This window comes from Oryzias latipes, chromosome 1, assembly GCF_002234675.1.
Source record: "Oryzias latipes chromosome 1, ASM223467v1".
Taxonomy (NCBI): domain Eukaryota; kingdom Metazoa; phylum Chordata; class Actinopteri; order Beloniformes; family Adrianichthyidae; genus Oryzias; species Oryzias latipes.
In genome coordinates, this window is record NC_019859.2 from 27577777 (window position 1) to 27599097 (window position 21321).

At 42.4% G+C, this 21321-nt stretch overlaps 1 protein-coding gene across 1 annotated transcript; it reads left to right on the plus strand.

Annotated features, from left to right (window-relative positions):
* Positions 1-4662: 4662 nt before the first annotated feature.
* LOC101166936 (ankyrin repeat and SOCS box protein 5) lies at positions 4663-20750 on the plus strand. The gene is made up of 7 exons (XM_004066129.4): positions 4663-4846; positions 9883-9962; positions 11360-11467; positions 11560-11713; positions 12269-12403; positions 17282-17473; positions 17572-20750. Exons 1-7 carry the CDS (start codon positions 4756-4758, stop codon positions 17697-17699), a joined length of 888 nt encoding a protein of 295 aa, XP_004066177.2. The 5' UTR covers positions 4663-4755; the 3' UTR covers positions 17700-20750.
* Positions 20751-21321: the final 571 nt, after the last annotated feature.

Sequence of the window (21321 nt, forward strand, 5' to 3'; positions counted from 1 at the left end):
TCAATGGCCCAAACCCATTAACAGTATGTTTCTGTCCAAACCACACAGTCAATGGGCCAAACACACAAACAAAGCAAAAAAAGGGTTTTTATTATTATTATTGAATAAAATAAATAAAACAAACATTTTCATTACTTTATTCATGTATAAGAACCCATGGTGACATCTATGTAACATAAAACATCAGAAATGTGTTTTGTTGATTGTCTTTCACCACCTGCAGGTCTGTTGTGCTGTGTACACAATATTAAAGATCCACTCCAATGAAAATATTGTTTTTGTTGTTTTTAACATGTTCTTGTGGCCTTTTTCCTGATGATGAAGGACATTTATAACTTGTGTAGCGATGTGTGTTTATATAAGCTTAAAACTGCCTTTCTGAGTACTTCTTTATCCATATGGTTGTGAATCAGGAACAGACGAAAGCATGCCATTGGAAAATGTTTGTAGCTGTGACGTAGAAGCTATATTCGATGGGTCGCAAGATTCCTGCTCCGCTCCATTCTGATGGATCCATTTGTAGATGACAAGATCCGTGTACTTCTTTGTTTTCTTCGTCTGCGCTAGAAACTGGCTCCAAAGAGAGGGAGAGCACATAAACAGATGAACGATGGGAAAACGGTCGCATCCGCATATCAGAAGCGAATTTCTAATAAATTTCTGCCGCTCTGCAGAAACAATGTCCTAGAAAACAACGCCGGTTTTTAGACCTTGGCTAAAAACAACTTAATCGTAATTAAAATACCACTGGGAACCCTTTTTCAGTAGATCAAAAGATGAGGAAAAACAGTCACAGTAAAATGATGAAGATGATAAATGAGTGGCAGGAATGACCTCGTGGTTTTTTGATAATGAGAATTATTATAATATTGCTATCTCCTCTGTTGTGGCAAATGCAATCTCCTGAACATGCATGAAAACTCACCAAAACTGACTGAACACTCTTTTGTGACACACTATGCCTGGAACCTTCCACCACATGTTCCTACCTACTTGTACACACCTGCTCACCTCTTTCCATTGTTCTAGAATGTTGTCTCTTAGTACTTTAAGTCTTTGACTTTGTAGTGGATAATTAGTGACTGAACAGGCGTTGGATGTTTAAACTTGCTTTGCAACATTCTCGTAATGATTTTCAAAAATGTTATGGGTTTTTGTGGTGTTTTGAATGAAATGTTGTTCATGCTGTGGGTAAAAACCGTGAGAATGGGTGAGAAAATGGATGTCTTAATCAGAGGATCGTGATATGTGGGATGTAATGAATACATGTGAGGCTTGACTCCTTTCTCTCACACAGTACATCTCCGTGGAGAAGGTTTGCAAAATGGTTGGTAAAAAATTTTAAAAAGAGAAAACCCTTCACAGTATCTTTTTCTATGCCCTATCATTAAATTTCTCTAAATCTACAAAAAGACAATGCAACTCTGTATACAGCCCAGCCTGAAACTCGACTGCCACCTCACCTAAAAACTTCTATACCTCCAAAGAAATGTTATCAGGACTAACTGCTTTTCCACTCTTTTATCTTCTTCAGTGTCTCCCTCACTTCATTCTTACTGAACTTTACTCCTTCCTGCTTCTGAACAGCCACCTGTTCTACTCTGTGTTCTCTAATATTTTTCTCTTATTCAGCAACTCTTCCAATTACTTTTTCCAACTATCATATTTCCACTCGAACCTGCTGCACATTCTCACCATCTTTGTTTCTCTGCCAACAGATTAACCCCTCCATACGTTGTGTCCAAACTGTTGCTCTTTGTTTGGCCTTTGCCACCTCAACCTCCACCTTCTGCAGCATTTTCAGCTGTGTTCACACCGCCCTCTGCAACAAGTGTTCAAGATACCACTTCCAATGAAGAGTCTATGTTAATGGGTTTTGGGCTTCCATCTTTGAAACTCTCTGTTTCACACATCGCTACAAAAAATGCGCGGCCATTGAAGGCACATTGAGATTTAAACCAGGTTGAACGTAGACCAGCCAGGGACATAGATTTGGTATTGTTGAATAGCTGCAGTACCTTTTAATACACGGAAGTGCCATCTGTTTGAAGATTAATCACAGAGGAGAAATGAATAATTACTGTTTGACTGTTTGTGCCAGAATTAATTTTTAGTAGTTAGGGATTAGGGTTTGAATTCGGACACATATATACATTTTTTATTTTTTTTTACTGAGCTACGCTGCATAGTGGTGCATGCTACAACATCTGACTGACGCATCACTGCCACCAAGTGGTGGGAGGCTGCAACCAGGTCCAACGGCCCTCATGCCCTCACGGCCCACAGGTTCAGAACAGATTTTTTTTTTCGGCCCACGAGTTGACCCTTTCAGACCAAGATTGGGCCACAGCCCCGTGGTTAAGAATCACTGTGCTGAACAATGCACCATCGTAAGCCCTCAACCTTTTTTTCCACATCAATGGAGTCTGAAAAACCAGGTCATGAAAAATCTAAAAGTGGTTGATTAGTCTAGATGAATTAGCATATTTTCTGAAAATGTTCATGTAACTTTAGATTTAATATTTAGATTAAACGTATTCAGTGAACATTTAGACAGTAGTGAGACTTGTGCACATCTATGAATATCAGATTTAATCTAGACAAGTATCTGCTTTGACAATGTGTTCTACAAACACTCAGTAAAAGTGTTCACAATCAAATCAGCATCTTCTGTTTAATATTTATATCAGAAATATGAAGACAATCAAATGACATGCAGGGTTTCTCTGCACATCAATGTACAGAGAACAATCTGTATTTTACTTATACTGATTGTTATTATAATGTCTTTAAGGAGTGGAATATCTTAACGCTCATAATTGCACTTTTAATCTAACAAGACCTTTATTTGTAACTGAGCTACCTACAGGGAGAATATACAATAGTCTAGTGCAGTGGTCTGCAACCATTTAGGTTGATTTCTCCCTGATCACAACCCGATATGAGCCACAAAGTCTTACTTCACCCTCTAGAAAAGGATGACACTGATTTGTAAATGGTAAAAAAAAAGGCGTATTCTTAAATTGCACTTTACTACCTTCCTCATTCCGCATTTGCACTTTTGTGGTTAATGTTGTAACTTGTCTTTTTTTTGTCTACGCATGAGAGAGAAAGAAACAAAATTTCAATTCATTGTTTGTCGAGCACATGTGAAAAATTGACAATAAAGTTGACTTTGACTTCCTTGAAGGCTAAAAGCGCTTTAGGGTCCCAGTCCCATTCACCCGTTCACATACACATTCACACACGGACGGCTCTGCTGCTAAACACTGGTGCCAACCTATAACCACCAGGAGCAACATGGGGTTCAGTGTCTTGCTCAAAGGTGCTTTGACACAAGGGACGAACAGAACCTGCAAACTTTCGACCAGAGGTTCACTGCTCTACCTTTACGTTATTGCTGCTATTATGTTGTTTAACTTTTGGCATATCTCTTCAGGGGTCGCCACAGCGAATCAGCTTTCTCTGATTTGCACAGGTGGTTTGTTAGGGATTTTTACGCCGGATGCCCTTTCTGACACCTGCTTGAATTTGATCTGGGCTGGGGCCTGGCACAGGGGGACTCATACTAGCCCCCCCTTGTGTCTACATAGTTAGGCAGTAGCACAAAGGATCTTGCCCAAGGACCCACACTGCATGAAGCTCATTGCGCCACCTGGGAACAAACCCTGGTTTTCCCACAAGTCAGTTCTACACTTAACCAACTGAGCTACCCAGCTGCTAATTCTAATTTACAGTTACTATTAAAAAAAAAAAAAAGTTATTTCTTCGTTAAACAGAGAGCCACAATGGAGGAGTCAAAGAGGCACATGTGGCTGCATGTGTGAATCTCCAGGTAAAACTTCTCCCAGAGTATTTGAAATGGTTTCATTATCTGCTTGATTATATTTTTAATTGAGGAAGAGAAGGAGATTTAGGCCATGACAAAAGAAAGGAGGAGGTATCGAACTATATACTAGTATATATTTATGCAATCTGAGAAGACTGTCCATGATGTTAACTATTTGAATTCAATACTGACATAAGTGAACTAGAAGGAGCTTCATTTCCAGAAGAAAATGAAGGGCTGATTGCTGTTTCGCTGAATGAAAAGGAAACTGAATGGGTAATTGGCAACTAAAAATTAATACTGGTAAATGATCAAAGTTGACCATAAATAAAGTGAAAACAGCACAATAACAAAAATATATTTTTGTGAAAAATACGAGCGCTGGGTATCGAACCAGCGATCTTCTGCACCACAGAAAGAAGCAAAGGTTTTCGAGGACTCCCCATGTATTTCAATGGAGGCAAAAATCCTGGAAATCCTGGAATATCTTGACAAGTTCAAGGATTTAGGGGACCAAAAGTAGTAGCTGTAAAAAGCTGAAAGAGCTAAACATTTGAATAGTTTAATGGTTAAAATAGTTGGAAAGAAAAATTGTAGGAGTTAAGCATCAGAAAATGGAGGAAGAGAGTAACAATAACATAAAAAAGAGAAACAGGAACACAATAAAAAGATCATCACAAGACACCAGAGAACTTCTCGTCAGGGTCTTTTCAGGAGAAAGTCAGCCGTAGCACGATATAAAAATACCACATGTCGTCCTGCCACGTGAGCTGTCACGTTAGAAACCACAACAACAACTGATCTGAACCAATCAGAGCGCGTTCAGCAGTGACTCCTCCTCTTCGCTGCAGTCAGCTGTCAGGACTGCAGCGCCGTGACTCAAAGACGTGAGAACATGCGGAGGTCCAGCCCGCCGGCCCGTGGACATGTCCCGCAAAAGAGCGCTAGAACCGGCAGGGCTCCTCAAGCAAGGCCCGGAGAGGAAGAGGTGCTGCTGGGGGATTTTAACCAGCCAGGGTGAGTACACCGCGTACCTGAACCAGTGAGGCGGCTTGTTGTTGTGATGCTTCTATCTTTGGGATGAAACGTCCTCTTTAGACCGTGTGCAGTGGCGTGTCCACAACATGTATGGCGGGGTGGCCAAAGGTGCAGTGGAGTTCATGTGGACTGGTCACAGTTTTTGTGAGTCTATCTGATGTGAAATGTTTAAATAATAGGTCGTGTGTTGTTTTAATCAAAGTTGAACAAAACCCTGGTATCAAAGCTTTACTAGCCAGGGGTGGGCAGCAGCCCATGGAGGTCTGGATGTGAATCCTACTCAAAACCAAAGTGGAAAAACACACTACAGGTTGATCCAACTTTGATGTAAAGTCTTTGAAACAAGTCAAAATGAGGCTCAGAAGTGTGGGCTCTTCACGTACCTGTGTGACTTCCCAGCAACGCATGGATATGCTTCTGATAAGTTAGCGGTTGGTCTCCCGGGGGATCTCCTCCCACACCTGGGCCAAAGAATCTGCCAACTCCTGGACAGTCTGTGGTGCAACCTGGCGTTGGTGGATGGACCGAGACATGATGTCCCAGATGGGCTGAATTGGATTCAAGTCGGGGGAACGGATGGGCCAGTGACAAATTTGCTTGCATCTTGGTGTTTTCTAGCAAACGTCAAACATCTTTCACGGTGTTGGGCTGTAAGCATACTCCCACCTGTGGACGTTGGGTCCTTTTAAGACCCTTGTGGAGTCTGTTTCTAACAGTTTGAGCAGACATGTGCATTTGTGGCCTGCTGGAGGTCATTCTGCAGGCATCTGGCAGTACCTCTTCTGTTTCTGCTTGCACCAAGGAGGAGGTAGTGGTCCTGATGCAGGGTTATTGCTCCTTACGACCTCCTCCACACCTCATGATGTAATGGCCTGTCTCCTGGTATTGTCTCCATGATCTGGGCACTACGCTGACAGACACAGCAAACCTTATTCATTATTATATTATTATATTATTAATGCTATTTATGTTATTATATTATTGAATATAATAAACAGTATTATTAAAACATTTTCTATCACAAATACAGTTTACATTTTTGCATTAACATTCATGATCATTAATACATTTGTTATAGATTATACACTTTATATAATTATATTTAATCGTAATGAACAATACATTTGTTATTTATATTATAATCTATATTTTTCTCGTAATAATTACTACACAATTTATTTAAATACATTTAAAAACCTTCTAATATACAAACACATTTGTATAAAAAACCTAAAACTTCTAAAATAACTAACTAGAAAAAAGTTGAAAAAACTTAAGACTAACTATTCTAACTACACAAAACGCTCAAATACATAAAATGTGCTAAAACTAACATTTAAACAGTTGATGACAATGTCTAAGACTGATTTTCTCCTGAATTGAAAGATTTTCTTTTGAACTCTTGCTTTAATTTACAGTCATTCTTTAAAAGGGGCCTTGCCTGCTGAAGTCTTGTTTCTTTTTAGATTTTTTAGTCCACTATGGTGACTTGAAAACCCTCAGCTTCCATATGCTGTGCAGTCTCCCAGACCGTTTGGGCGTCCCGGGTGTCCTCTGTGGTCTGGATGACGGTGACCACAGGGACTAGAGGCTGCTGCTGGACTGAGTTTGGTTGGATGGTTGATGGATCCTGCTAGACAGTGCAGCTCTACCTGGAAGCACAGCTCTCTCTGCAGGTCATGACGGTCACGGTGGCGATCTGCTGTGTGAAGTGAAATATCCTGCTCTGCTTTGAGGCTGTTGATGATCTGCTGCTTGATCAGAAGTTCTTGTGAACAAACAGATCTTTTTTTTTCCGGCTCTCGGCGCGGGACTCCCACTTCCTTTTGGACGGATATAATCTGGGCATCAAATTTGAAGGTGAGGTCTTTGTGAGCTGCCTTCAAATGTCCCACCTCTTGCTTCAGAAGACTTTCTGTTTTGGATTCTTGAGCTCTGGAATCCAGCTGCCATCTGAGACATCCCAATTCCTTTTGAAGGATGTTGTTCTTTTCACGCTCTGCCTCCAGATCTTTTGAAGACCTTTCCTTGTTTTTAACAAAGGTGACTTTTAATTTCTCTGGAGGTCCTTCTTCTTTCTACGTTTGAAGTCACTTCTGACTTGGTTAGAGGCTTTGGCGGCGCTCAAAACGTCTGGATCAGCGTACTTTTGAAGCCTCACCAATTCCCGTTTTGTTTCTTTTCCATCATTAATGAATTTTTCTTTCATTTGTTTCTGTTTGGCAAGTTTTTGTTTTGTTTCTTCCCATCTTGACTTAGTTGGACAATGAAATAGTCTGCATGGAACGGAGATTCTCCTTGTCTGGGCAGAAACTGGGCTCCATGATGACCCTGCTGAGGGTTGACGAGGATGGCACGTGGCTGGGGCTCCTGGAAGTTGTTTCTCCTGAAGAAATGCTGTTTAAAAATCTCCAACGGTTGTTTGAACTGCAATGAAACGGAGGAGCGTGGCTGCAAACTCTCCGAGGTTTGTTTAACCCTTGTGCTATCCTAGGCACTTTAACATTGGGAGTTGGGTCATCTAGACCCATTAGACAGTGCTCTGAACCTTTTTTCTTCAATGATTTGTGAACCTCACTGGTGTCCATGGATTACATGAAATCTTTCCACCTTTATCCACCTTTGTCATGGTAGGGAGAACATGTCAGTGTAAGGGTGGGGTCATCTAAGATAGCACAAGGGCTGGGCTGGAATACAACACATTCATGGACCAGAGTTGAGCCGGATGCTGCGTCTTGAAAGAGTCTTCTCCTATTTGCTGATTTCAGCTCATAGATGTCATAACATGTGACCCCACCCAAAGTCTTTGTCACATCAGTGTGACCCCTATCCCCCTCAGTGATAGAATGCCTTAAATTTCAAGACTCTGCCCACTTCTGGAATTTTCCATTTAATAATTTTTTTCTCTTAGAAAGAAAAATGGTAACATTGCAGCAACCCATCATGGATTATTTTCAGCCACAATTAAAGAACAGCAATTTAACTAAATAAACGGTTGTTGTTGCTTGTCTTTTTTTTTTTTTTTTTTGCTCAATAGAAGTGAAGTAACTCGAATCTCAGAATATAAAATAGATACCGTATGCCCTTTCACACAATCTGTCCACTTGTGCTTATTTTAATCTGGTATCCAGATGCTTATTTAAATTTGCTCTCTTTGTGTGTGACTTTTAATTTTTAGACATCATTGAAAGTTGTTAGGGTTTTTTTTTTTTGCTAAGAAAAAAAATAGCCTTTATATGAATGCAAAATGACTATTTCCTCTAAGAAACTCTATAAAATAAAGTCATGTCAGACATTCAGCTCAGGCTGCTTGAATGAAACCAGTGAAATGTGAAAAACTGTGGAAGCGTAGCAGACGTTAGCTTACACAATGCTGCCCACTGCTGTCTTTGTGTTTAACAAACAAGGCCTTCACTTAGATATGACATACCAACTTGTTAAGTGTCAAAGAGATTAAGGTGATTTGAAGTTTTCTCTTCTCGATGCCTGACAGCAGCTGTGGAGTTTGAGCCAGTGAGTCAGCTGCAGTCAGTGGTTAAGGCTGCTTGTGGTTGCTAATTTTAGCTGCTGCGGTTGTCTGTTTTCACCTTGTACCAGCATAACATGCTTAGCACCCATACTACATTCAAATGTCCTATGTGTTTGATTGGTTGGATGTGCCATGGGGAGACGGAGACATCGGTATGTTGAAGATGTTTGAGTGCAAAGACTGTCTGTCTGTCTGTCTGCCTTCTTTTTTAGTTCTTCAGGTGTTTCCAGAACATTTTTAGTAGAGTGACCAATGTGGACTCCAAAGCTAGTGGCTGGTCATTAGTTAGCAAACCGTAAAGAATATGTAAACAAAAATGTTGGACACAATGGACAGCCGTAGCCAAGTTTATACAAAAAAAAACATTTTAGAAAATGTCATGTCTGGACTTTACTTTGGCGAAAAATCTGCAGTTTATTACGAAAGTATCAAACTTCATATGAGGATTAGATGAACCATTTGTAATCAGCTTTCAGTTTAAACGAGGGTATTAACAGTGAAACATAGAACTGCTGTGAGTTACAGTGTCTACTTATTTAGAGGTAACACGATGTAAATACAGATGCTTTCCAAAAAATTACAATATCCTGTACAGGTGTTTTCATCTCCATAGTTCCATTTAAATAATAAATTTATGGAATGTAGATTCAAGGGCCACTGTTTAATTGAGTACAAGTATTTTTTTCATTGGGGTTCCAGCCCATAAAACTCTCAAAAACAGAATTTCAAAAAATTTGAATAGTGTGGAAAAGTCTGCCCAAATTCTTTTTTAAGCTGAGTTTCACAAACTAATAATCTACTAAACTCAAAGCACCCGCACAGGTTCACCAGATGGCATTAAATTGGTTCAGTTAGGTTCAAAAAAAGAATTCAGACTTAACAACTAGCCAGAAGACCATCGTCATCGTCTGGTTAAAGCTGCTAAAAGGAAACTGGCTGTGTCCAAGCAGATCAGAGAAAATGCAGCAGCAAAAGAGACGACCATGGGCTTAAGCAGATTATAAAACGGGCAAGATTCAAGAACCTGCAGACTTTGGGTTCCTCTGGTCAAGTCACTTCTGAGCCTTGGCCAACGGCAGAAGCAAATCAACTGGGGCAAGAAGAAGGAGCCCTGGACTGTTGGCCAGTGGTCCAAGGTCCTATTTTCTGATGAAGGTGTAAAGTGTGTCTTTCATTTGGGAATCAAGATCCAAGGGTTTGGAGGAAGACTGCTGAGGAGCAGAACCCAGGCTGCTTAAGCTTCATTGGGAATCTCCACAGTCAGTCAGGATTTGGGCTGAAGTGTCCAGCGCTGGTGTTGGTAAACTCTGCTTTCTTCAATCCAAAATCACTGCAGCAGCCGTTACAGGCACTGGCAACCCTGTGATCCCGAAAGGGATTCAGTTGTTTAAAGAAAATGGATGGATCCTTCCACTGCAGTTCAGCAAACACAGTGTCCGGTGCACTGGGTTTTTTCTTTTCATACCAACCCGTCTTGTTTCTGTAGGTTCCTGGGCTGACCGCTCCCCGCTCCATGAGGCCGCCTCCCAGGGTCGACTACTGGCTCTACGCACCCTTCTTGCTCAGGTATGTTTTCTCTGTTTTTCTGATTCTAAAGTACGGGGAATTAAACACAAACAGTAAATTGGGTTTTTTTCTAACCTTCCACTGGTTATCCGACTGATAAATACATCTCATCCATTAAGCAAAATTTGGAATGGGAAATTGTTGTTGGTATTATTATGGGTTCTCTCATTAGGTGGATTATCCATGTACAGTAAATAGAAATGGGTCTCTTCTGTTTTTTTTTCTTTTTAACAAGAAAAGGTAAAGAAGAACGAAATTAACATTTAAAATAGGGTTCCTGTTTTAACCAAACCTATCAAATGATCCTTGTGGATTGGCACGAGTGCGACACAGAGGTTGGCAAGAGTCTGAACTCAACATGTTAGACATCAGGTTTTTCATTAAAGACACAGATCTGTTGGTGCTTGAGATGAAGGCATGAACAGTGAGACCACAAAAGCCAACTGTGGTGGGGCTTTTTCACATCTCTGCAATGTTGAGTATCTTATTTAAAAAACGATTCTTTTAAAATGTGATGTGCACATTTTGGAGTTTAAAAGAAACATCACAAATCAAATGTATGATAAAGAACTTTACATTCAATTCCTTGTAGATTTGGCAATATTTTTAAATACACCTTGACCAATACCAGTTAACAGTATTTAATGTCCTGATGGGATGTGCTGAAAGGTGAACAAAAACAACAACTGTGGTGCTTTACAAGCATTTTACACATCGCATCTCTGAGATTTATGGTGGTTTTCATAAATGATGCTGTAAACTGCATCAATTTTTATCATCTAAAATCGGTTTCTGGCTAATGCATGTTAATCTTTTCACTAGTATTAGTACGTAAGTATTAGACAATATTATGGTTTGTATAATTATGCAAGGATTAGTCTTTCCTAATGTATAATTTGTCTTGGGGTCCTGTTCTAAAAACATATTGCATAGTTTGAATAGATTACATACATGGTATATTCATGTTTTTACAGTTATTCATAAATATTTAGTTTACAAACAAGAAATATAGTTTTTAAACTAAATATATAATTGTATAACAAAAATATTTGACTTTAAAATAAATATTTAGCTCCCTATCTAAATATGTAGTTAGGAAATGTAACATTTATAGATACAAGAATTATATGGAAGCGATTCTGTAGCATAAATAAAAAGCAAAGTCAAAACCAGAAATGCTTTTTCTTTTTCAAAATGAACCTGCATTTTTTGGCTCAAAATTAATCGCTTCCATAGAATTAAAGGTCAAAATGTGCATTTGAGAAAACAGTTTTTTTTCCTCCCAAAAAAGGCTAAAATACCCAAAATATTGCTGGTAATATTTGACTCAGTCAGTTTACAAACGGCATCCCATAATTTAGCAAGCATTAACTGAGTGTTGTTTTTTTTTGTCACAGGGATATCATGCTAACATTCTGACAATTGATCATGTGACACCTCTTCATGAAGCCTGCCTTTCAGGGCACACAGCATGTGTTCGGACATTAATAAACGAGGGAGCCAATGTGAGTATCCTTTGTTGCAACCATTGCTACCTAACATTACCAGTGTGTCTATGAACATTTATGGCAACAGTGTTTTGCTCCTGTTTCTGCAGGTGAATGCTGCAACCATCGACGGCATCACACCACTGTTCAACTGTTGCACTTCAGGAAGCATTGGCTGTATAGAGCTTCTATTGAAGAATGGTGCACAGATTGAGATACAGCACGCACACTTTCCTTCTGCTTTGCATGAGGCCTGCAAGAGAGGTAAGTGACATGGCCGCATGCGTATTTGTTGAATAAGATTTATGGCTTTGATGTAGGTACATTTTACTGGCAACTGACAAACAGAACCATAAACTTAAGGTGATTTAGGTCATTTTTATTTTTTTAAAGAATATTTAAATGAGTTTGAAACAACATCCATCCATCTTCAGAACCTGCTGAAGCCTGGTAAAAGCCCACACATATATGCAGGGAGAACATGTAAACTCCACACAGAAGGGTCCAAGCTGGGACTCAAACCAGGGCCTTTTTGCTGTGAGGCAAGAGTGCTAACCACTATGCCACCGTGCAGTCCAACAACATCAAAAATCAAATTTGACAATAATAACATCATGCAATTTTCATTTTCTTTTGTACTAGTTTGTCTTCTCTGATGGGTGGGGAGCGCCTGCTCCAGGTGGAGAAGTTAAAGTATCTTGGGCAGGGGTCTCCAAATCCCAAGATTTTGGAGGGGTCTCCAAGGGCCCCCGTCTGCACGTTTTCCAACCAACCAAAGGAATCAGTGAATAAAAGACATTTTTCTGTTTTTGTGAGCAGGGAACAGCCAGTGTGTGGAGTCGCTTCTCTCTCATGGGGCTGATCCAGACTGTCAGCTTCCTCTCCTGGGTTCTCCTCTCTACGTTAGCTGTCTGCACCAACAACTGGCCTGCTCCCGCGTTCTGCTGCACCGAGGTGAGGCTCACACCTGGCTATGGCTTGGTACAAGAATTGGATAACACAGTACACTTTGCCACTTGAAAAGGTTTTGAAGCAGTGGCTGTTTTTTAGGTAGTCTTTTTTCACATTTTTAAGATTTTGATATACCGTATATATTTTTTATATGTAAATCTTTTTTTGGTTGAAGATTTATTCAAGACATTTTGGTTGTGAAATTTGCCTTGCATCAGTGGAGCATTCCCCGCACCCCCATCCCCAAACACCCACTTCATGTCACCTATTTGTTTACAGGATCCTCTTTTAGCCTACAGCCCCTCACAACCCCAACATCCCCATCAATGTTACCGGTGCAACAAAAATGGCGAGCAATAATCTCCAGCCGTACGGTTTTGATCCAGATAACATCTTAGATGAGGAAAACAAATTCATTCATGGATCCATTTGTCTGCATCAGAATGGAGCAGAGCAGGGAGCTTTTGGCCCGCCCAGTGCATTTTATTTGTTATAAATACATGGACTGCAGTTGGTCACTGACACTGCTTTTTTAAGAAATAATCAAAAATGCAATTTTGAACTTAACTTTTTTATATACTGTATGTCCTCTATTGTAAAAACAAAAAAAGCCACAAGAACATGTCAAGACACCATTTTCATTAGAGTAGGTCTTTAAGGGGAATGCAGGTTTTTCTTGCAGTTCCCTAGAGGCCCATTTGACCACAGTTGAAAGTGGAATGTACGATGGGGGTGTGTGTGGGGGTGTTAAGTATGTGTGAGGCTAATGTAAGTTGCACCTACGGGTGATGCAGTCGTACAGTGCCCTTACGCCGCACTCTATTCGTTGCTAAAGCATTCATTACAACTGCCCTAGAGGCTTGATACGGGCTGACTGGGGGCAAAAATTAGAAAAACCTTTACTGGGAGCACACATGCACTTATCATGTGAACAGCACTCATTGGCCCCTTACACAGTCTGAGTTGTGCGGATGAAGGAAAAATCCATTAGTCTGCGTCTCACCTACTGCACCCTTTACCCTTCCATGTAGTTTGTGTCTACGAGCTTACAAAGCGGTCTACAACCCTGACATTTTGTGTGGACCACCTATTTGCTCCATTCAGGCAGTTGTAACTGAGCCCATAAATAGATAGATGACTTTATTAATCCCACAATGGGGAAATTTCATTTATCTGTGGCAGCAACACGACATTCAGAAATAATCTATATAATATAACATCAATAAAGGACATCACAAATTACATTTATATTAGATAATTAAAAATATTACTAAAATTATTATGAAAAATTATTATCAAAAATGAGATTCTTATTAAATAAAGAAATAAATATTAAATAAATACAGCTGCAAAAGTGTAAAAAACATGCGGTCTGCAAAACATGTAAACTGTAAAAAAACATTACAAATTTTTTCAAAATACAGAAATAACTAATGAAGTTCACACCAAGAAAAAAACCAAACAACTGTTCAGGAACAAAAAACAATTTAAAATTGAAAAACAACAACTACAACAAAAGTAAATTAATCAATGACTAAACAGAAAAACACCCTGGGATCGTGGAGTGTCACTTTGACACGGTGTTGTACAGTCTGATGGCTGTGGGGAGGAATGACCTGCGCTAGCGCTCCTTCTTACACTGAGGGTGCAACAGTCTTGTGCTGAAGGAGCTGGTCAGCGCCTCTACAGTTTGGTGTAGGGGGTGGGAGGGGTTATCCATGATGGATGTCAGCTTAGCTAACATCCTCCTGTCCGCCACCTCCTCGATGGACTCAAGTGTGCAGCCCAGGACAGAGCCGGCCCTCCTAACCAGTTTGTTAAGCCTCTTCAAGTCTCTGCCTGCACTGCCCTCCCGCCCAGCACACAATTCCATAAAGGACCACTGAGGCCACCACAGTGTCGTAAAAGGTCCTCAGCAGCTGTCTGCACACGCCAAAGGACCTCAGTCTCCTCAGCAGGTGAAGGCGACTCTGGCCCCTCCTGTACAGAGCATCCGTGTTGTTGGACCAGTCCAGTCTGTTGTTCAGGTGAACACCCAGATATTTAAATGTGTCCACGACCTCAATGTCTGAACCCTGGATGTTCACCGGTGACTGTGATGGTGAGGACCTCTTGAAGTCCAGTATCAGCTCCTTTGTCTTGCTGGTGTTAAGCAGCAGGTGGTTAACTTCACACCAGCTAACAAAGTCAGTGATGACCCCCCTGTACTCCTGCTCATCCCCCCCTGATACACAGCCCACAATGGCACTGTCATCTGAGAACTTCTGCAGATGACAGTGGTGGGAGTTGTAGGTGAAGTCTGATGTGTACAGGGTAAACAGGAATGGGGAGAGCACAGTCCCTTGAGGTGCCCCCGTGCTGCAGACCACCACATCAGACACACAGTCACGCAGCCTCACAAACTGTGGCCTGTCTGTGAGGTAGTTGATGGTCCAAGCAACCAGATGTTGGTCCACACCTGCAACCTCCAGCTTCCTCCTCAGCAGTGATGGCTGAATTGTGTTGAAAGCACTGGAGAAATCAAAAAACATGACTCTCACAGTGCTCCCAGGGGCCTCCAGGTGAGACAGGGCCCGATGCTGCAGGTAGATGATGGCGTCATCCACCCCGATGCCTGGTCGATATGCAAACTGCAGCGGGTCCAGTGCTGAGCTCACCTGAGTGCGGAGATGGCTGAGGATGATCCTCTCCATATCCTTCATCAGGTGGGAAGTCAAGGCGACAGGTCTGAAGTGGTTCGGTTCCGTAGGACGAGGTACCTTTGGAACCGGAACCAGGCAGGAAGTCCTCCAGAGGACTGGTACCTTCTCCAGTCTGAGGCTCATATTAAATATGAACAGCATCACCACACAGAGCTGGTCTGCACACTCCCTGAGGAGCCTGGAGGTGATGCTGTCAGGGCCTGTTGCCTTCCTGGCCTTTGTTCTCCTTAACTCCATCCTAACCTGATTCAGGGTGAGGCAGAGGGGGGGTTGGAGGATGAGTGGGCGGTGGCTGGTCTGGTGCTGTGAGTCGTTGGGGGGGTCCCTTTGCTTCTGTTGGAAGAAGGGGAGAGTGGACTGTTTGGTGCCGAGATGGTAACAGCTGCAGCTGGGAGGAGACGCCTGAGCTGGAAAGGTGTGAAGAGGGGGCCGAGTGGGTGGAGACTGGGGGCTGGGCAGAATCAAATCTGTTAAAGAACAGGTTCAGTTCATTTGCCCAGGCTTGGTCAGCTGTGACCTGGCGACCATTTCCAGCCTCAGCATGTCCTGAGATGTGTTTTAGACCCCTCCACACATCACGGATGTTGTTCTGTTCCAGGCGCTGCTCCAGCTTCTTCCTGTAGCAGTCCTTGCACTTCCTGATGTTGTATTTCAGGTCCCTCTGTACTCTGCGTAGCTCCTCCTTGTCCCCAGAGAGAAAAGCCCTCTTCTTCACATTTAGGAGGGTCTTCAGCTCAGGAGTGACCCAGGGCTTGTTGTTGGAAAAACACTGCACTGATTTTGTTTGCACTGTGTTTTCCACACAAAAATTGACATACTCCGTGATGCAGTCAGTAAGACTGTCAATGTCCTCCCCGTGTGGACTGCAGAGAACGTCCCAGTCTGTGGTGCTAAAACAGTCCCTTAGTCGCTCTGTTACTTCCTCAGTCCAGATCTTCACCGTTTTAATCTGTGGTTTCTGCTGTTTCACCACTGGAGTGTACGCAGAGGAGAGATGGACCAGGTTGTGATCAGAGCGTCCTAAAGGGGGGAGGGGGGCAGAAGCATATGCATTCTTGACGTTAGCATAGAAAAGGTCCAGAGTTTTTCTGTCCCTCGTATGACAGTTCACATACTGGGTGAAGTTGGACAGGGTGGCGGAGAGGGGGGTGCATGCATGGTTAAAGTCCCCAGAAATCAGGATCAGGGCCTGCGGGTGTTGTGTCTGCAGCCGGGACACGGTGCTGTGCACGCGCTCACAAGCGACAGCAGCGTCAGCCGACGGAGGGATGTAAACAGTCACCACCAGCACATGGGAGAACTCCCGTGGAAGGTAGTACGGCCGAACGCTGACTGCCACCAGTTCAATGTCCTTGCTGCAGTGCTGTTCTTTCACAGTGATGTGGTTCGGGTTACACCATCTGTCATTCACGAACACCGCCAGACCACCGCCTTTCTTCTTTCCGCTCTGCGCCGCGCTCCGGTCCGCCCGCACCAGCGTGAATCCAGTAACTGAGACCACGGAGTTTGTCATGTCCTGGTTGAGCCACGTCTCGGTGAAACACAGCAGGCTGCTCTCACGGTACACCCGCTGCAGACACATGAGCGCTGTTAACTCGTCCAGCTTGTTAGAGAGCGCGCGGACGTTTCCCATAGTAACGGATGGTAAACATGGCTTGTACCTCCGTCTTCTCTCCCGGCGTTTAACTCCAGCTCTGCAGCCTCGTCGTTTCCTCCGTATTTCAGCTGGAACATCTGGCTTTCCAGCGAGGAGAATCTCAACTCGTCCAAGAGCTAACAGCTGATCTCAAGTGTAAACAATGGAGTTGCATCCTAACGGATCCCCTGAGGCCGGTTCAAAAAGTTGAGAAAAAATAAAAAAACAAAAAGCAAAAGTAATGATGTTCCTGTCCTTTGTCGCAGAACTTTGTAATAGTTGTTGAAAAATACAAAAAACACAAATAAGGTGGAAGAAAATATTAAAAAACGCAAAGTAAGGAACACAAAAAGGTAGAGCTGCCCAGATAAGCTGCCACACACGCGGCGCCATGGTAACGATAAAGCTACAATTGCTGCAATTTCTTTTTGTCTTATCAGAATTTTTTGCAGTGTTTCTACGGAATCTTGGCTCTTCAGCACAAAGATGACCTGTCTTTTTAGTTTTGCATGTAAACCAGATGCAGGTTTCTGTCTTCTCCAGGTGCAGACGTAAACTCTGGCAGAGAAAGCGACAGCCCTCTGCACGCTGCTGCCTCACAGGACAGTGCAGATCAGGTCTCACTGTTATTGCAGTATGGGGCAAATGTCAACTGCAAGGACAGCAGGGGGCAGCGGCCAGTGGAAATAGCGTCTCCCGGAGGAAAGGCACATTGGCTTCTTGTTGCATATGAAGGTACCGGATCTGTTTTGGAGGAGCCTTCTGTGACTATGTGTGGAGGCCCCTAGGTCTGTGCAGTCATGGTAACACAAAGCCTTTCTGTGTTCCTTCAGGTTCTCCACAGACCCTTTTTCATCTGTGCCGTCTCAGGATCAGGAAGCTCATTGGGTGGTCCAGATTAGAACTGTTACCTTTACTCCCTCTTCCTCCGCTGCTCACAAACTACATGCAAAATATGTAAAAACTTGTAAACATGGACGCATGGATCCAGCCCAGCCAAGCAGACCTGGCTGCAGAAATCAACATTCAGAACCAGTAATCTTCGACTGGAACTGGAACTGGAACCCCCCCATAGCTTAAAAAGCTATACTTTGACTGGCGACTCTAACAGTTATGGTTTTCCCTGTTTTAAACTTTCAAGTTTTTTCTACAATTCTAAACACTTTTGGGTTAAAGCAAGTTTTATAATTTCCACTTCTGGCCGATGATGTCAGGTGTCATCTTGTCTACAGCCACGGCCCTCTCAGCACAGCAGTAAATTGGTAATGCTAGTTCAATTCAGATTGGCAACATGTGCAGGGTGTCCCCTGCCTTCGCCCGTAGTTGGCCAGGATAGGCTCCGGCAGCCCTGTGACCCTGTAAGGGACAAAACGGAAGAAGATGAAAGAAAGAAGTTCAATTTGTGCAAGAAGAAATGTTTCTCATAAACTAAAAGCTCCAGGCGCGTGTGGGAGGAGCTACCGCTGTGAGTTCTTTGCCTCATCACTGCATGGAAGCTTTGACTGTGTTCCTCATTTACAATGCATAGAAGGCACAAATTATGTTGGGAGATCAGGTATATTTATTTTGAAAAACATCGGTAATTACGTCTCCATGCCTGGATTCATGAAGTCATTCATGAAGTATGCAAGAGCTGCATCTGAATGACGGCTGTTTTCAGAGGTACTTCCGTCTTTTACCCAGTTTGATGATTGCTGTATGGCAATAGTCTGGGGACAGGAAAAACAAGAATGAAATTAGAGAATCTTTTTTATCATTGTCTAGATGGAAAAAAAAGTATTATGAAGTTCAGAAATGGAATGCTCCCTTTTAGTTTTGGACTCCACTCGCTGATTCCCTCAACATGCCACGTGCCAAAGCAAGTCCCTGATTGGTTGATAGGAATTCTGACGTGCCATACCCGATCCTCAAATTGAGCCGCAGGACCTCTGCTTGCGTCCGTTCATTGACTTAACATTAGAAATGAATGCCCGACATGCTTATCGCATTCCGTGTGAACTTTTATGAACACTTGTATCTTAATACCGAGGCTCTCAGCAGCTTCCTGGAGTAGAACTTTAGAAAAGGTTTAAAAAAAAAACAGAATAATGCTAAATTGTCTGACATGCACATGTAAATTTGTTAACCAGTATTCTTTTTTGTGACCATAACTCACTCATTAAATGTGGTTTTATTACACACAGACTTTAGTGCAAGTCTGTGTAGACTTTACCACTTTCCCCAAGTGATAAACTGCACAAGATAAAAAATTGCGTGTGTTCCACTTGATCTGTATCACCATCCTGAGAAGCAGGAAGTTGAACAGATAAAGTCCAGCATTAGGATAAGACTTACCAAAAGACTGGTAAATATATTGACAGTTGTTCAACTTTGACAAGCTCTGAAAAGCAATAAGGTCAGTAACACAAAATTAATATAAACATACTCCAGAGTCTAGATGGTGCTGGAGATCATGGAACTGTTAATGCTTCCCAGCAGGCAGAATACAGTGGAGAACAGGGTAGAACAGCAAAAAAAAAAGAAGGAAATGCATATTGATTGACTGGCAAACACAAACAGAACAAATACTGGATCAAAGCTGCAAAGCAAATAAATAAGGAAATGACAGCATCAAAGGTGAAACTGATAGGCACTTCTGAACTGATACAACCAAATGATATACACGTGTTTTCTGCCCCGGAGAAAGGGTGGAGAGGGGAGACGGTCATTTTGCTAGATGTGTATGAGGCTTTCGCTAAGCCTTTTCACTAAGAATTCATACCATACAGTATGACAGAACACCATCTGTAGGGGGGCATTTGAATACAATTCAGTCTCTCTGGCATTGCGACAGGTTGGGGCTATCCTCTTGGGCGTTTGGTCTAGGCGACGCCTGTCACATCTACAGGGTCTAGTGGAGGGGGGCTGGGGTGATCAGTTGGGACACGGTCTGAGATGATGGACCAGTTGGGGTTACTCATTGAGACACTCATGGATGGCTCTAACCTGTCAAATGCCTTGGGCCTTTTTGGGAAAGTTCTGACCAGAGCTTTTACAAAATGCTTGGGAGTTGGGGCTTGGGTATGTGGGGCTGAGGATTTGGGCCTGTGGAGTCTGTTGTCCTTGCGTTGCATCCTCATGGCTGGGGAGGCCTGGGGCCCAACACTGGAGGAGCCTGCGGGACAGGTGGGTCAAATAAAACCAGATGTCAGTCTGGAAGCTGTTCCTGAACTCCCCTCCTTCCTTACATGAAAGTAAATTAAATACAAACTGGGTTTATACAAAAATACTACTTGTGTCCAAAGCTAAATATCCTTGACTGTAACAATACAACAGTTGTGTCCAACACAAGACGTCCTCAGGTCCCATCTGCTTGCTGAACTGTTTGACAGGAAAAGTTACCAAAAAAAAAAGGAAGAAGGAGATGTAGAGGACAGGTGTAAAAAGCAGGTAGTTATTCCAGCCCTGTTGTATGGTCTAAAGCAGAAGTCCCAATAAACTTACATTTTAAATGTACCAAAAGATTTTGCTCTACATAAAAAAGGTCCTGTCAAATCAACACAAATTCAAAATAGAAATATGGTGCACAACAAAACATACCAAACCTGGAAATATCAATAAAATTTGTGCATTTAAACAAAAACAAATCAAATTCTGTTTTCTTTTATATTGTCTCATTTGATCAGAACTGGACGCCTGGCATTATTGTGTTTGTGTTTGATGCAAGGTCCTGTGTTGTGGATGGACTGCAGGTGCTCATCAGTGAGACGACACCTGTCTGCAGTTTGGTTAGTCTTCATCACTTAGAAGAGCTTTTCACACAGAAATGTGCGACCACACATACACATGGATCAAGTCAAATGTAGACGGAGCTGGGGCATTTCTGGAGTGAACAATCTGTGCGGTTCTGCAGTGTCGCACTTTCCCTTCAGTGTGCCACGGCACTGCAGCTCAATCTGCTCCATCTGAATCTGCACAGGACCTGTTTCCACATCGATGGCAAACGGGTTACGAAGCAACAGCAAAAAAAAAATATTATTATTATTTTTTTGTTTTTGTTCTTCAAAGTCGCCAAAGCGTTGTTCAAACTCAGTGTGCTCAGCTTCTCAGCACAGTGTGTGTTTGTCTCATAGCGCCATCTCAGATTCATTCATTCATTCCTCTCCCAAACCCGTTTTGTCCCTTTCGGGGTCACAGGGCTGCTGGAGCCTATCCCGGCCACTCATCGGCGAAGGCAGGGGACGTCCTGAACAGGTCGCCAGTCTGTCGCAGTTGTCTTTGATTATATTCTTTAATTAAAGCCACATTCACTCCACAAATGAGACACACTGGTTTACCAGTAATGTCAGTAAATATATTCTGCTTCCAATCGGTTTTTAAAATCTGTTTTTAGAATTGACTTTCTCTCTTTTGCATCGTGAGTCGGAGTAATTACCTATTAGTAGTTTACTTAATTTCCGTATTGTTTAAAGGACAATGTCTGTGTTCTTTAGAAATTCCCCCTCTGAGTTGTGTACTGTTGGTGTGGACTAAGCCCTCTGTTAGCTCTCCTGCTAACTTACAACCCTCCGCACCCCCAACCTAACAATAGCAGTGCAACAAAA

Coding starts and splice junctions, on each gene's coding strand:
- LOC101166936 (XM_004066129.4), top strand. CDS start 4,756: ATGTCCCGCAAAAGAGCGCTAGAACCGGCAGGGCTCCTCAAGCAAGGC. Junction 11,468..11,559: donor TAATAAACGAGGGAGCCAAT/GTGAGTATCCTT, acceptor CTGTTTCTGCAG/GTGAATGCTGCAACCATCGA. Junction 11,714..12,268: donor GCATGAGGCCTGCAAGAGAG/GTAAGTGACATG, acceptor TTTTGTGAGCAG/GGAACAGCCAGTGTGTGGAG.